Below are 16,059 nucleotides of genomic sequence, written 5' to 3' on the forward strand. Positions count from 1 at the left end.
GGGACACCCTTCCTTACTGGAAATTTATCTATTGAACGTGGAGGTTGCTCTTGACCTGGGAGAAGACTCCATGCCCAAACCTGGAGCAGTAAAACCTGCCTTCCAGCGCAGCTGGACGTCTGCACCTTTTCTCTGGGCCTTGTCCAAGAGAGGATGGGCTGCAGCAGGCAGGTTAAAGCACAAGAGGCAGAAAAGCTTCTGGCAGCCAGAGCTAAACTACAAAGGTCTCCATGGCTTACTGTCATGCTCTAGCATCCTGCACCAAATCAGGCAGCACTTCAGTCCCCCACCAAACTCCTCCAAGGAACAGAAAAATGTTAACTACTTGTTTATATGCTGGAAGCTGGTGTGTGCAGTCATCTGCATAACAGAACTGCCCAGGCTGTCTCTTTGTGTGTTTTCCAGCTCCTATGTTAATCACTGACCCTGCTGACTCCGGCATTTACCAGTGTCTCGCTGCCCTGTGAGCACCGCTTTGCATTTGCAACCAAAGAAGTTAAAAGGATGAAGGATGGGAAGGGGAGCTCAGCAGCTGTGGATATGAACACCGGCCTGCTGGGGAAAAGATCCAGGATTGGCCAGGCTGATAGTGAGAGTGGAGCTGGCTTTGGAGATATGAAGATGGCCTGAGGGAGCGAAAAATTAACTAGGAGATGGTTTAGGTCTCTCTTCCTTGCACTATAGCTTTTCTGTGTCCGATGAGAGTGACCCCTGTGAGCACTGAAGGCCACGGTTCAGTATCAGCTTGGGTGGTGGCTGTTAGCTGAGGCTGGGCTGACTCAGAAGCAGCCAGTCCACAGCTTCCAGGGAGCCCATTCCTCCTGTCAAACCCTCCTCGCCAGGCCTCCTCCTGTGCTCCTGGGCTCAGATGTAAGACAAGAGAAGTGGGAAAGAATGCTCTGGGGTATGTGCTTCTGGGGGAGGTAGGACGCAGGGCAGCGAAGGTGTGCCTGGATGTGTGCTGCGATGCTTGCTCCCAGACTGGCGTGGAAGGGAGGGCGGCAGGAGAGGGAGCTGGGCACATGTCCCCTGTTTGAAAGGTCGGTGTTTAACTTTCCTCCTGAATCACACAAGAATCCCATACGTGGTGGCTCCATGAGCGCCCCTGCCCTCGCGTTGCCAAGGGAATAATTGCTACAGTGAGGTTCTCCACGGGTGGTGGCAAGCAGGCAAGCAAGCCCTTGTTGCCTCTGACATTGGGAGTTACTTTGTGCGCCTCACTGGGTGGGGGGGTTGCGGCAGGTCTCAGGCTGGTCCCCAGGGGTAGGCTGGAAACCAGATACTGCCTGCAACCAGAGCTACACAACACGGGGAACGTAAAGCATCGAGACCAGGTGGTGAAGAGCCTGACTCTTCCATGTTGACCAAGCTGTCGTTAAAGTACATCTGGCCCTCACACCCAAGAGCAGATGGGGACCTGTTGTGGGGTGATGTAGGTTGGGACGAGGCAGGTCCTTGGAGGAAGGTCTAGGGGTTTTGGGCTTGTGAAGAGGACATGGGGTGGAGCTGGCATGGGCGGCTTAGCGATGCTGGAGCGAAGCGAGCTGCCTAGCGCGCAGGCTGTTTGCACAGCCTCACGTGATGCCCAAGGGATGGGATGAATCCATTGTGCTAGCCGGAGTTAAGGAGGGGGACCTCGGCCTCGAGATTAGGCTGGGGAGGCAGAGGGGCAGAGACAACGGGGAGGAAGGCTGCTCCATGGAGGGCCCAGGCATGGGCAGGCGAACGCAAGCCTGCCCAGAGCCGAGGGCAGGGAGAAGGCTGCCATCAGTTGGGTGCCTCCTGCAGGCAAACGAGAAGGTTTTGAAGGGCAGCGCAGCTGAGCTTCATCAGCCCTAAAAGCCCGGGGGTCCTGCCAGCCTGGCCCTGCCAGGGAAGGATGGGCACCGCTTAGGGAGGGGAGAGGGCAGGGAAGCTATCTCCTGGAGGAAGGAGTGTGGCCTCGGCACAGCGAAGCTGGGAAGGGGGGCAGACACCCACCCGTGGGCTGCAGTGACACCCACTCGCGACCCGCCTGCTCCCCGAGGGACACGAGGGATGCCCCACGCCGGCACGCAGCTCCCACCCGCCGCCTCAGCAAGTCCGTTGCCTGCTGTGGGGCCGCAAGCCCGGGTGGGGTGTGGGGCAGGAGGATGCTGTGGGGCGGCGGGGGAGCACCGGGGCAGGGCGGCGGGCCCTTTAAGCGCGGCGGCGGCGGGACAATGGCCATTATCACTTTAGCTTTGGAAGTGACCCCCGGCCCGCTCCGCTTTCATCTGGGCCGGGGCCGCGGGGATGGCTCGCTTCCTGGCGGGGGAGGGGAGGGAGGGGGCAGGCGGGGAGGGGCGGCCCGGCCCGGCCCGGCTCGGCCCGGCGCCGCACGCGGCCGCCCGCTCCCGAGGGTCACTGCGGGGCTGGCACCGGGGCGGCGGCGGCGGCGGGTCCGCGCCGCTTCCTGCCGCCGCCCTTAAAGGTGCGGGGCGGCCCAGGGCGCGGGCGGGGCGCGACCCGACCCGCGGAGCCAGGTGAGTGCGGCGCCGCGCCGGGTGCCGTCGGGGCCGCGGCTCCCTGCCGTCCCTCCCTCCCTCGCCGCCCGTCCCGCTGCGGGCGGGCACCTTCCCCCGGCGGCCGGGCGCCCCGTCCCGCCCTGCCCTCGGTCGCCGCTCGGCAGCTGTCCGGGCACCGGCCACCGGCCACCTCTTCTCCCACCCCGGGGCTGTTCGTCCCTTTGTCTCCCGTGCTCCCATCCGGGGCGCGGGGCAGTCCCCGGTCCCGGGGGCGGCCGTACGGAGCCGCCTCCCGCCGCGTCGGAGGAGAGGCGGGGGCGGCGGCGGGGGCGCGCTCCCGGGTGGACGGGGCGGGAGGCGGCTGTCAGGCGCCGCTCGCACACCGGTGGTCAGTGCCCCGGGCCGAGGGGCGGCTGTGGCCGGCCTGGGCTGCGGGGCTGCGGCCTGGTGGGAGCGGCTCCGCGCCTCCTCTCTCCCCGGGAGAGCGTTGTCCCGTTTCTGGGCTTCGGTGGGGATGTGGGCGCTGGCAGATGGGGCTGGCTCCTCCGGCTGCCAGCGCTGCTCACCCACCCGAACGCCCCAGGGATTTCTCGTGCGGTGATGTTTCTCCTGGAGGCTACCGCTTCCGCTGCGCGGCTACAGTGGTTCAAGCCTCCTCCTTGCAAATGGGAGCCTTCACCGCTGGGGTGGCCTGAGCCTGCGGCTGGGGCTGGGGAGCGAGCCAGCCAACCTGGCCGGGCTGGGGTTTGTGGACAACCCTGCTTCCACAAGGCACCAGCGGCCCTGGGCAGCCAGGGGCTGAGGTCTTCTGGATTCCTGCTGGTTGGAGCCGTTTTTGGGGCTGGCTGGGGGAACTTGCACTACTGGATGCCACCAGCCCATCAGTTTAGGTGAGGGAACACGATCTGCAAGTGTTTGCTTATCTGTTAGAATGCAAAAGTGGCCAGGTTAGGTAAAAGCTTCTTTATCAGCAGCAAAAAGCTCCCTTGGTTACCTCTTGGTGTTGAGGCAGTTTAAGGAGCACTTGTCTGTCGTGTTCAGCTGGCTTTGCTGGGGGTGTGTGGGGATAAACGTTCCTCTGTGTTGAGAACTGCTGGGTTTGATCTGGCGGCAAACCCAAGCCACCAGCTTGGGGGGCTTCTGCTTCTGGCTTGCCCGAGTCCCTCTCCACCCTGCCCCACGAGCTCATCTCTGCTCTTCCAGCTGCAGTTAGAATTGCTTTCGAGGTCCTGCAGCCAGGAGCAACAGGACACCTGGCAGTGACATTGAGGCTGTGGGGTTAAGTCCCGTGCCTCCAGCTCTCCCTCCCGACCTCCCTCTCCCCACAGGCTGTAAGGGGGTGGGAAATGCCCACCAGCCCATAAAGACCAGGTTTGTTGCTGATGCTCCCTAGTCTATGGCAACGCCTCACCCCCTCCAGGGGAAGAGCTTGACTTGCCTTTCCCGGCTTTGCTGGCAGGCCAGTGCTCAGCCAGGCTGCGGGGGCTGAAAGGGGAGGTGGCTGGCCCTGAAAGGGTTTGGCAGGCCACAGAAAAGGAGGGCTTGGGCTCTGCCAGCCCTGCAGCTCTCCTGAGGGATGCCTTTGCTTCAGCTCCTCAAGCACATGTTGTTCAGCATGGGCTTAGTCAAAATTTCTATAAACTTGTACAAACTGCCAGGAGAACAACAGTACAGACCTGATGTGACAGCCCAATACTTGCTTGGGCTGGGTTTTTAGGACAAGTTTATCTCCCCTGCTTCACAGCTGTGTGCATTCTCCTCTGTTCATTGTCTCTGATACCTGATGCCCCACAGCTGTGGGAACAGCTGTAAGAGGGCCCTGGCCTCCAACATGCAGGAGACCACGGAGGACTTTGGAACAGGGGAAGGGACTTGATTTGGTGGCTAGCTGTGGTCTGATTAAAGGCAAGCTGTGGCAGCGGCAACACGGAGGCTCCCTGCAGTGAAGTAGCCTGGATGCGGCCATGTGATTCCATGGCACCTCGTTGCGTTTGCTGTTTGGTCACGGCCGGGGGCTGTAGATGCTACAGTAATAATAACCTTATCTGTAGCAGGGCACAGGGCTGAGAACTGGGAGAGGTCAGGCAGGGCATCTGCTTTACTGTGGCGCTTCTGCTTTTCCTGCCTGACTGCAGTTTCCCCACCTCCCCGCAGAGCTGTGCGTGCACAGCGATACCTGTGAAGTGCTGTGGGAAAGGCGGGCTCTGGCTGGGTTGTGGATTAAGTAGACTGCTAAGTGATGTCCTGCATGTTGAGGGTGGCATGTGAACGAGCCTTAGGAGAAAATGGAGGTGACTGGGTTTCCTAGCTGAGTGGAGTGTTGCGGTCCCTGGGAGAAAACTAGTTCAGGAGAGAGTGGCTGGGGTGAGGGGCCTGAGCGGGCTGGTAGAAAAAAGGTGTGGAGGAGGGTTGCGTTAGTGGAGATGGATGGTGGGATAAGGATTGTACAGTCATTACAAGAGCTCCTGGAGTGGTGGGGGCAGAGCCACATAGGTGTTAAAAAGCTGACAAAGGAGGGGATGCAGGTTTGACCCTTTGGATTGCCTGAGTGGGAACTGGCATGCAGAGGGAGGACAGGACTGGGATGGGCTTAGGCAGGGAAGAGGGTTCCATGCAGCCTCTGAACTACCCATCCAGTGCTTGTGCTCCGTCTGTGCTCTTGGGCTGCCTCCTGCCTGGTAGCTCGTCTAGGAGAAGCCCCCCTTTTGCAGCTTCTCCTTGGCCGGCGTTGTGTGTTCGCTGAGCAGCAAGTGACATCTAGTGTCGGCTCAGGCAGCAGTAACTGTGGCTTGGGCTGGCTCCGGCTCTGCTCCCGCCGGGTTCTGCAGCAGCAGCTTCGGTGCATGCAATGGGTACGGCTGCAGTGCCCTGCTCGGGGGGAGGGGGCAAGCTCCTTGCCCCTTCTGTTGGGTGTAACACCTTCAGCCAGGTCCCTCCAGGCAGTGTTGCTCTGTCACAGGTCCCTTCCTGCAGAGGTGACAGACGTTTCCCCTTTGAGGCTCTCTTCCCTCTGGGCGCTGGTAGCGGGCTGGTGAAACGAAAGAGATGGAGCCACTGGTGGGAGGGGGGGGTGCAGGGATGAGGCCGGGTGCGAAGCCGAGTGCGCAGGGTTGGGAGGTGAGCTGGCTTCCCGCCCCGACGGATGCGGTTACTCCTCAGTTTCACCCAGATGAGTGACTCTGGAGGCCGTGTGCCATGTGTGCTGCCCACAGGAGGTCACTGGAGAGCCAGCTGAGACCATGTCCCTGCCCCGGGTCTGCCCTGTGAGGACCCAGGTTTCCTCCTTTGTCCTTGGGAGTGTGGGTGGAGGGGTGAGCCATGGCCTTTCCTTTACCCTTTTTGTCTGCCCTGTCCTTTGGGGAAGAGCTGGAGGCCAGGCCCCTGGCAGCCTAGTGTGTGCGCTGCCTTCAGCTCGAGTGACTTCTTTCTCTTTGCAATCCTTCAGGATGATCCAGCGGCACCAGCTGGTGCAGTCTGTGCTGCAGGAGCTGCAGGAAGCCACTGAATGCTTTGGTCTGGAGGGCCTCACCAGTGCTGCGCTGGAGGCAGAGAGGACCCTGTCATCTTTCTCCCTGCCTGGCTATTGCGGGAGGCAGTTCCAAGAGGAGCTGGAGGTTGACCGGGTAGCCAGGAGCCTCTATCCTGAGGATGCCCCAAGTAACATGCTGCCTCTGGTTTGCAAAGGTGAGGGGAACCGCCTCTTTGAGGCTGCCAGTGTGCTGCTCTGGGGCAACCCCGGCCTCAGCCTGGAGCTGCAGGTGCGTACGGTGGTGGAGATGCTGCTGCACAAGCAATACTACTTGAATGGCATGATTGACTCCAAGGTGATGCTGCAGGCTGCCCGCTACTCCCTCTGCACCGAGGAGACCCCAGAGATGACCAGCCTCCCCATGGCTATCCTGGAGGCCATCTTTGATGCTGATATCAAAGCTACCTGTTTTCCTGGCACCTTTGCCAACATGTGGCATGTCTACGCTCTTGCCTCAGTACTGCAGTGTAACATCTACTCCATCTACCCCATGAGCAACTTGAAGATCCGGCCCTACTTCAACCGGCTCATCCGGCCCAGGAAATGTGGCCCACGAACCTCCACGCTCCACATCATGTGGTCAGGGCAGCAGCTCTCCCGGCAGGTCTTCAAAGCGCAGTACTTTGTGGCCGTGGTTGGCCTGGAGGAGCTAGAACCTACAATGCCTTTGCCAGAGCCTCCTGTCCAGCCCATGAAGACCCTTGAGCTGCTGAACAGTGACCCCCAGCTGACCTACTCCAACCTGCGTGACCGGTACAGCATTACCAAGAGCACCTTCTACCGCTGGAAGCGCCAGTCTCGTGAACACCGGCAGAAAGCAGCTGCCAGGTTTGCAGCCAAACACTTCCTTCAGTCCTGCTTTCAGGAGGGCAACATAATCCCCCTCCAGCACTTCCGACAAATGTTTCCAGAAATCTCCCGATCCACATACTATGCCTGGAAGCATGAGATGCAGAGCATGGTCAATGGTGATGCCTGTGCTGTGGCTGAGGCCCACGGGTTGCAGGAGCTTCACAGGGATGTCCCAAGAAAGGCTGATGTGTATGAGCCAGCAAATTCACGGGGGCCCTTAAGACCCCCAAGTCCTTCCCTAGACCCCATCCAAGCAGGAATCTTCATGCAAGGAGCCAAATCCTACCTGGAGAAATGCATTTCCATGAACACTCTGGTGCCTTACAGGTGCTTCAAGCGCAGCTTCCCTGGCATCTCCAGGTCCACTTACTACAACTGGCGAAGAAAAGCAATCAAGGAGAACCCCAACTTCAAACCCCCTCAATCTCCCTTGGATAACCAGAAACCTCTAGTGACAGGAAAGCCGTTCCTGCAGTTGAAGCCAAGCAGTGTGCCTGTTAAGAAGAGGCTGAATGGAGACCGGCCGGCACCCAGGAGTCTCCTGCAGCTCAAGCCCTCTCTGTGCTGGAGAAAGCAGCTGCGAGATGTGGCCAGGAGGCAGGTCCAGCAATGGCGGCTGCCATTCTGCAAGTACCGCCTGCGCTACCCATCTCTCTCCTCCACAGCCTATTGGTTTTGGAATGGCAGTGGCCGGGCCATTGGGCAGCATCGCCTGCCCTGGACCAGCTCCAGCCAGCTGTTGAACCGGGTGGCTTCCCTGGCACCTCTGAGAGCCGAGCCAGGCCTCAAGCCCCAGTGCCACATGGAGGTAGCCGCCAAGCACCTAGATAAGCCAGTACCAGCCATGCCATACAACACCACCATTTCAGGCTATGCCATGTCGGAGAGAGCCAACAGCCAGATGTTTGTGATGGATGTAATTGCCACTGCCCAGTTCAAGGCACAGGCCAAGCTGTTCTTGCAGCAGCGCTTTGAGTCGAAGACCTTCCCTACCTACAAGGAGTTCAGTGCCCGCTTCCCACTCACGGCCCGTTCCACCTATTACATGTGGAAGCGTGCCCTGCATGATGGGCTGACGCTTGTGGATGCCTGAGTGCCAGTTGCCAGCTGGCTTGGCCACAGCTCCTCAGCTGATGTGCCCTTTGGCTCTCCGGTGGTGTGCCCTGGCTGGGGCCCTGCTCTAACTTTTGTTCTGGTTTGGTTTTTTGTTCCTTGTCTCTGGCTTTCTTTTCTGTGTGGTTCAATCAGGTATGGGAGTGTCCCTGCAGTGCCCATTCCCAGAGACGGGTGGAGTGGAAGAAGGCACTGAGCTGTCCCAGAGGAGAGGGGCCAGGGGGTTTGTCCTCTCTGTGCTCGGAGGGTGAGCCAGGGAGGAGGCAGTACTGTGCCAGTGTCATGATTTGCTGCTGGGCCTCTTGAGACAGAGGATGTGAAGGTGTCTCTGCCCCTGGCACTTGCTTGAATGAGTAATGTGGATGTGCAGGATGAGTGTGGAGGTGCCCAGTGTCCCCTTGGCAAGCCAAGCAGTGCTGGCTCAGCTGTGGATGAAGAGGGTCTTGGGGAGTGCTCAGCTTTACAGGAGGAGCATTTTTGATCTGGGTTCTTCCCAGCTAAGGAGAATAAAAGCTTCACTCGGGGTCAGCATCAATGCCACCTTGGCTTTCTGGCTTCCAATACCTGCCTCTGGCTGCCCTGATCTTCTCTAGAAGGAGCAGGGACTGGTAGAGGAGGGGACTTGTTTGTGTTCCTGTTGTAGTCTCCTGGGAGCACTAAGCTAGGAGCTGGTGTCCTTTGCAGGCTCTGGAGAAGCTGTCCCTGACCTTTCTGGTCTTGTAACAATAACATTTCACACAGTCCTTTACTCTCTCACAGCTGGCAGCTGCCCTGCTTCCCTAGGGTCTCTATTCCCTGGTGGCTGGGAGAAGGCAGGGAGATGGAATGTTGTGTGCCCAGTGTCCCTGCATCCCCTGCACCATGCTGCAAGCTGAATGCAACGTGGATGTCTCCTTGCAGCGAGCCTAGATGCACATATCTCTCATTTGTAAGAAGCCAAAGCAATAAAGACTCTTCCACTCCCAGTCCTGTGCTGTTTCTTGCCCTTGCTTGTGTGATTTCTGGGCAAGGCTTTCTCTTCCCTGTCTGCATTCTAAAATGGGCTTGTGGGCAGGGAGAGCCTGTGCACACCAGGTCCTCTTCTACTTTCTGGGACCTGGTGGGGAGCCATCTGCTCAGAGGTGCTCTGGAGGCCTGGCAGGAGCTGTGCTCTCCCCGGTGAGAGGTCAGGACATGCCTCCCAGTTGGGATGCAAACCTGGGGACGGTGCAGTGGGCACAGCTCTGTGTGATAGCAGGGAAGTGGTGGCAACATCTGAGGTGTCAATGAGTGGTGCTGCCCTGAAGTGATGGTGCTGCACTGGAAGGCTGAAACCAGCTGTTGGCACCTCTGCCCTGCCAGTGTCTTGGGGTGCTGGGCTGTGGGGGGGGTCTGTGTGGCCAGGCTCTGCCAGAGCTCTCCAAACAGCCTCATCTCCTTCGTGTGTGAGCTCCCCTGTTGTGTCTGCCAGCAGAACTGAGCTGGAGGATGCCTGGAGCTGGCTGCTACTGCTGAGGAGGGTGATGATAACTGCCCTTATATCACAGGGAGCTGCCAGGAGTCACAGCACCCCTAGGCGTGTGAGGGGAGAGCCTCTCGAGCCCCGCACCTATGAGATCAGCCCCTGAGGCTGGGTCTAACAGCAGGGCTGAGTCTTTCTCACCCTCAGGTCTTTACAGGGGCATTGGGATCGTGGGAGACCTCATGAAGAGTTGAGATGCAATAATGTGTGTTGTGGTGTCCCATTCTCCTCCCCCGCCCACAATCTTGCTTGCAAGTAACTTTTTTTTTTTCCTTCTTCAACATGTCAGATCTCTCTTGGCTGCTGTAGCCCACTCCTGCTCCTGACATGGTCTAGCTTCATTCCCCATAAGCCTCCTAGGCAGAGCGGGGGGACCTATGCTAGGAAGCCCTGCTGAGCTTGCTTTGGCAACAGCCTGCAGGAGAAGGGGGTGCTGAGGGTTGTCCTGTGGTATTCTTGGGCACGAGCCACATGGTGGGGCAGCCCTGGAGGAGCAGTGCTGAGCCAGCGGGACATCTCTTGGGAAACCATTTGGCTCCTTCTCCGTTGTGCTGGTGGGATCTCACCACCATCCATCCGCCCCGGTGCACTCTGTGTGGTCCCGGAGGAGGGGGTCGGGGGCAGCAGGTGATCCAGGTGGGGAGCAGGGAGCTGCGGAGCGGTGCTGTGTGCTGCTGCAGAAAGCCCTGGATGCTCGGGGTCTGTGTGTCAGGGAGTAATTGGAGCAATTAGCTGCCAGCGACTTCTCACCAGCAAACTCCTCCGAGGGAGTAAGCTGGTAATTACTCCAGAATGATTACCTGTGTCTCCAGACTGCCAGAGGCTGGAGGTAGCTGCTTTCAGCAGCAGCGGTGGCTGCAGCAGCTTCTGTGAAGGTGGATGGGAGACCCTTGGAGCATTCCCTTCCTTGGCTGAGCTAAGGAGCAGGGAGGGTGGATTTTCTGACTGTGGGTGCTATCACAGGTCCCATTTGGGTGGTCCCTGAGGCTGGGGCAGACCATGCCTGGCAGCAGGGCTGTGGCTGGGGTATCCATGGGCATGGCACAGCATGGTGGGTGACTGCTAGCCACTGCTGAAGGCAGATGGGCATCAGGAGAGCCTGGGGGAGCCTCCGTGGTGGGAGGTACGCAGTGCTCTGCAGGGCAGAGGGATGGCTTCTCCTTCCTATCACCTGACTCACCCCAAGCTGGGAGCATTGCATGCCTCATGCCAGGGTGCAGTTGCAGGATGAATCCCTCCTGGGTGCCAGCCTTGGGCTCCACCTCCTTGCAAGACATTTTTGAGGACCCCTGGTGAAGAGATCTAGGTGCGATGGGTTTTCTACCCTTACCTGGATGCCTGAGTGAGGCATGGCAGGAAAATAATACTCATCCCTCTGAGGGGTTTCAGAAGTGCCCTTACGTTCCTCCCTCCCTGCGCCTTGATGGCAGGAGGGTCATGGTGGGTCTCTGCCAGTTGGCACCACCTAAATGGTGGATGCTCGTTATTTACTGATGTTGTTTGTGACTGAGCAGATTTTAAATGGGGGGAAACTGTAGCACTTGATTTGTACCTGTCATGCTGCTCTCATGTTGAGCTGGTGGTGGGAGATGAATGTGAGGTGGCCTCAGCTGCTCTGCACTGCACTGCTGGGCACCAGCCGACGTATCTCTCCCTTTGCATGTGTGGAGTGAGGTTTAGCTCAGGTGCCACCCAAACTCCCTCATGTGTGGATGCTTAAAAGTACCAACTCCAGAAAAGATGGAAATTAACAGGTAAGTGAAATGCAAAGGCTGGGGGGCTGCAAAGCCTATGCAGAGCAGCCCCCTGCCCACCTGCAGTTTAGAGCTCTGCTCTGCCACTAACACACCCCATTCGTGTCTGTGGGAGGGGGTTTGCAGGTGCAGGGGGTGGGCAATACAGTACAGTGGAGCCTGCCCAGATGGCGTGCCACGTCAGTATTCGATTATGTCCAAGCAAAGCTTTGGGGCACTTAGCTGGTATGTTAGCTCAAGCACCGCTTTGCCTCCAGAATTTGCACAGGCACCTGGTTGGTTGGTGCAAAGAGCAATAGTGTTGGTCTTAAAAGCATCAAGGTAGTGAAAGGGTTGAGGTTTGCAAGATAGCTCCTGTGCTTTGCTGGGAGCATCAGGGCGGACATGTAGTGGTGGCAGGAGGACAGAAAAGTCAGTGTCGCCGTTCAAAATTGCTCCTGAACTGGCAAGCTTAAAAGCAATTAATTATCAAGAATACCTGTTTGGGGAGGGAAGAAAAGAAGATGAGGAGAAAAAGGAAAAAAGGGATCTTTTAGGTCAGTCCCCTGTGTAATTCCCTCCATAGGTGCAGACTACAAACAACTAGTGCTGTTGAACCAACAAAGCTGTTGAGAGGAGACTCCTTTTCCTCCTGTGCTCCCAGGGTACTGGTGGGGAACCATCTGCCTCTGCCCAAGCAGGTTAGTTACACCAGCCATGGCCAGGTCCCCATTCCCCATTCTCCTACCACCCTCTCTGCCTCCTTCCCATTAAGCCCATCTCTCACATCTGGTGGCTGAAAATGTCTCACAGAATCCAGCTGTGGCCCACTGCTGCCCTGCCTTTGTCCTTCATTAATATTTTTGCTGAACCAATTTGCCCTGTAGATCTTCATGTCAGATCTGCCTTTTTCATGCTGGAGCAACGGCTCAGGCCTTTCCCTGGTCCCTGCCAGCCGAGGAGCTCTGGCAGCCCCTCATCACATCTCCCTGCATTTCATCCCATCTCCACCCCTCCTGCCTTCAAGGTAGCCCAGTTTCTTTACTCTTCTTCTGTATTTCAAAACCCTCCGGATTTTGTCTCAGCAAATGGGAACAAGGCACCCCTCCTTCCTATGCCAGCTTGCTAGTAAAAACATAGAAGATCAATCCTCACACGGATCCTCAAGGATTTTGCCCTCCAGCCCAAGAGATCCTCTGAAATATTAATAACCTCTTAGTACCCATCTTAGCTTTCTTGAACCAGCCCCCACCTGACAACTGTCAGTGTGGCTCAGTCCCAGCGCTTTGGCCAAGGTCCAGATACAGCATTCCCTGCCTTTCCTCCTCTGGAAAACAAGTCAGCTGATGTGTAATGCTAATTTAGCACAGTCAACATCTGGAAAATGCCAAAGTTTTGAAGAAAATAGATATGAAAGCACTTCAGGAAGGAAAAACTTCCATCTTTCTAGCCTAGTACTGTCAAGAGTTTACTGCTTGTGCCTGGACTTTGATATATTACTTTGAGGATGGCATTTTGGCAGATATTGCATTTATTTGCATTTCATTTCTCCTTCCCCGGCTTCTTCCTTTGCCCCTCTTCCCATCCCTCCTCCATCGCTTCAGTAACCACAGCACTGGGGGGAGGTAGGAGAGCTGCGGCGGGATAGACACTTCCAGATACTTGAGGATGAAGTTATCTCTTCCAAGCGCTTCTGCCACTGTGCGGGAGCCTGCCTGTGCAGCGGGAGGGCTCCCTTGCCCATGGGGCTGTCCCTCAGCTCCCCAGGCCAGGAGAAGGCAGCACCCCCACCACACTCCGACTTCTGCAGGACATCAGGTTTGATCCTGCCTGACATTTTGATTAAGCAACAAGACTGATTTAAAAATGAAGCCAGCAAGCACTGAACAGATTAAAACCCAATTAAATGCCATGCCTCCAAAAGTAAAGAAAGATCCCTTGTGGAGTGGGGTGATTTCTGCTGGGAAGTCTCCAAAAGGCCCCAGAGGATGGGATTGAGCTGAGCGCAGCTCTGCAGCCAGAAAAGCTCCCGAGCAGAAATGGGGGACAGGAGGGATGCGTTGTCTACGTCCAGCAGTAGAGAGGTTGCAGGACATGGTGGCATTTTTGGAAGTGAGTATCTGGAAGAGCTCAGATAAACCAGGGAGCTTCAGAGAGGAGCAGCGGTGGGGAAGGCGTGCTGTGCAGGGAGGGAGCCCAGCGGCTCAGCCTCCCCGAGGCAGCAGAGGTGACAGTGCGGGGAAGGGGAGCTGGGCAGACCCTGGTGGCACCAGGGCCAAGGGCTGGCAGCAGAAAGGAGCCCCCTGCACATGTGGGACCTAAGCAGTGTGCTTTCAACACCAGCAGAAATCAGCCATGAGCCACTTTCCAAAGGCCCGGGTGGCTGCTTGGTTTGCTGAGAAAAGGAGGTGGAAAAATGCCAGCCGTGTGGAGTGCGGCGCGGTGGGGGGAGAAAAGAGGCTCTTCCACCACTGCCCCCACCCTGCTGGAGAGGCAGCACCAGCTCCCCTGCTCCTTGGAGCTTGGCCTGAGGGATGATCCCACCCATTTGGCGTGGGGGGCACGGGTCCTGTCTGGCCTGTGAGCTTGCAAGTCAGGCGCTTCTGGCACTTCTTAGCCTTGAGTCTCCAAAGCTCGCAAAATATGACTCGTGAGGATATTTAAACCACATTTTTCAGATACACCTTCTACAGGCAGCTGAGGTTCACTTGCAAAGCCCTGGCCTCTGAGATCCAGCCCACGCACCAACTGCAGCAAAACTGAGGTCAGCTCTGGAGCAGCGCATCTGCAGATGTGGTCCCCAAACATCCCTATGCCTGAGGACACCACCTCTGTCCCCTCCTGCACCACTTGTCCTCTGCCCCATGGGGACAGCTCGGCCCCACCGCTACCTTCTTGCATGTGTGGCTACCGAAGGCTGTGGCAGAGGGACCTGGCGTCTGCAGGGAGAGGAGTGGTAATGAGCCTCCTGATTTTGCAGCAGCTGATGCCTGAGTGATGGCTCTTAATTGGCTTCTCTCTGCAAAAATCCTCTCCCACCAGCCCCAGGAGAGGTGGTATTGCCACAGGCTGTGCCTCCCTGTGCTCCCTCCACTACAGGCTGGTTTTGGGGAGCAAAGGGGAAAGGATAAGCTAGGCAAAGAGATGCACTGCTAAATGCTTTTTTATTTATTTTTTTTTTTGACAGGAATAGAAGATTTGCCCTGTCTCAGATAATTAGCTGTTTCCTTACTGGATTGCTGTGAAGGGAAAACACTGACTGTGCCATTCAATGAGGTGAAAGATTTACTTCACTTTTATTTCCCTGTGTCTCTTGCCAGCCTCCAGGCAGATGGGGGGAGAATCGAGGCATTTCTGCCCCACCAGCACTAGTTGCAATCCTGCCCCACTGATGGGCACTGCTTGGAGAACCAGCAGCAGTTTTGTCCTGCCAGGTGCTGGGAGTGCAGCGGCAAGGACACCCCGTGTCCTGCCCCACTGGTTCCCACATCACCCACCTTGGGGCTGAACCCCGAGGAAGGGCAGGTTGGCTGGGAGGTTGCGGGAGGACCGGTATCCCCAGTGGATCCCTTTGGCTGGGGACAGGGTCCTGTAGAGGTCTTGTGTCCCCCACAAACCACACCAGCTCCTTTGCTCTTCTCATCCATCCTTTTGCCTCATCCCTGTGGGGAGAGGAGCAAAAGCCAGCGTGGCTCCATCCCAGCATCTCTTATAGTGAGAAGAGATGCTGGGACCCTTGTGGGATATCACTAACCAACTCCCCTCCACCCCCAGCTCAGAGAACCCCAGATCTTCCCTCCCCAGCCCCCATCTGTAGCCAGTGGCCCCGTTTCAGCAGCTGCTGTGCTTGCTGGGGGGCGAGCAGTGGGAGCAGAGCTGGGGGAAGCAGGCAGTGGATCAGATGTGCCGGTCGCTCAGATCTGTGCTGAGGCGCTGATGCTTTTTTCCTTGGCAGTTTTCTTCCTGGCTGCATCCCAGAAGAAGGCAGGATTCAAAGGCCACCCCCGCCCTTGGCACAGGCTCTGTCCACCCGGTCCTTAGCTGCTTCTGAAGACAAAGGCCCGCTAGGAAATGCTCACCTTGATGTTGCAGAGGTTACAAAAGGAGCCCAAGCTGGAAGACGACATTTTTTCCACTGCTGGGAAAAGAAACCAAAGCCCAGCACACCTCAGACAGTGCTGCTCTGAGCTCCTTGCTGAGTGAGGAGCATCTCCAGGGCAGGAGAAGGATGGAGGGGATGTTCAGCCAGATGCAGGGGCTGGCTTGGTCCCTGACATCTTGTCCTCACAGCAGGGAGGGCATCTGGGACACCTGGTGATGACACTTCTCGCAACCCAAGAGCTGCCCAGCATGTGAGACGAGAGGTGTGTCTGCGCCAGGCACGGGGAGAGGGGCAGGGGATGGGCTTCCTGGTGACTTTCTGTCTGTCTTTTGGTGTCACCAGCTTAGGGCAAGGGCTGGGGGTGCTGGTGGGACAACAGGGCCAGAACAGGGGTATTCAGGGAGCAGTGGGCAGGAGGCGATGGGATGGGGTTGCAGGATCATGCCTGTGCTGGGGGTGCTGGATAGCACCTGCATTCACAGGGACAGACAACGGCAGCTGGCTGGCAAGGAACTCAGTGGCAAATAGATGTCCAAGTTATGGATAGCGAATTACTCATGAGTGGAGAAGGGGGGGATTGTTCTGATACACCATGGGACTCTACAGCACCTCTCCTGATTATGTTTTAGAAAGAACCAGGGTGCGGGGAAGGACAGCAGGTTGCGGTGTACACCCTTGTGGGACATCACTAACCAGGTCCCCTCCACTCCCAGCTCAGAGAACCCCAAATCTTCCCTCACCAG

The 16,059-nt window shown here is 57.5% G+C and overlaps 1 protein-coding gene across 1 annotated transcript; it reads left to right on the plus strand.

The window, feature by feature from the left end:
* Window positions 1-2,422: 2,422 nt before the first annotated feature.
* Window positions 2,423-8,933, plus strand: VRTN (vertebrae development associated). Its single transcript, XM_055717436.1, has 2 exons — window positions 2,423-2,504; window positions 5,932-8,933. Exon 2 carries the CDS (start codon window positions 5,933-5,935, stop codon window positions 7,958-7,960), a length of 2,028 nt encoding a protein of 675 aa, XP_055573411.1. The 5' UTR covers window positions 2,423-2,504; window position 5,932; the 3' UTR covers window positions 7,961-8,933.
* Window positions 8,934-16,059: the final 7,126 nt, after the last annotated feature.

Source organism: Falco cherrug, chromosome 7, assembly GCF_023634085.1.
Source record: "Falco cherrug isolate bFalChe1 chromosome 7, bFalChe1.pri, whole genome shotgun sequence".
NCBI lineage: Eukaryota > Metazoa > Chordata > Aves > Falconiformes > Falconidae > Falco > Falco cherrug.

What these genes read in the sequence shown, in the direction of transcription:
- VRTN (XM_055717436.1), top strand. Translation starts at nt 5,933, where the DNA reads ATGATCCAGCGGCACCAGCTGGTGCAGTCTGTGCTGCAGGAGCTGCAG.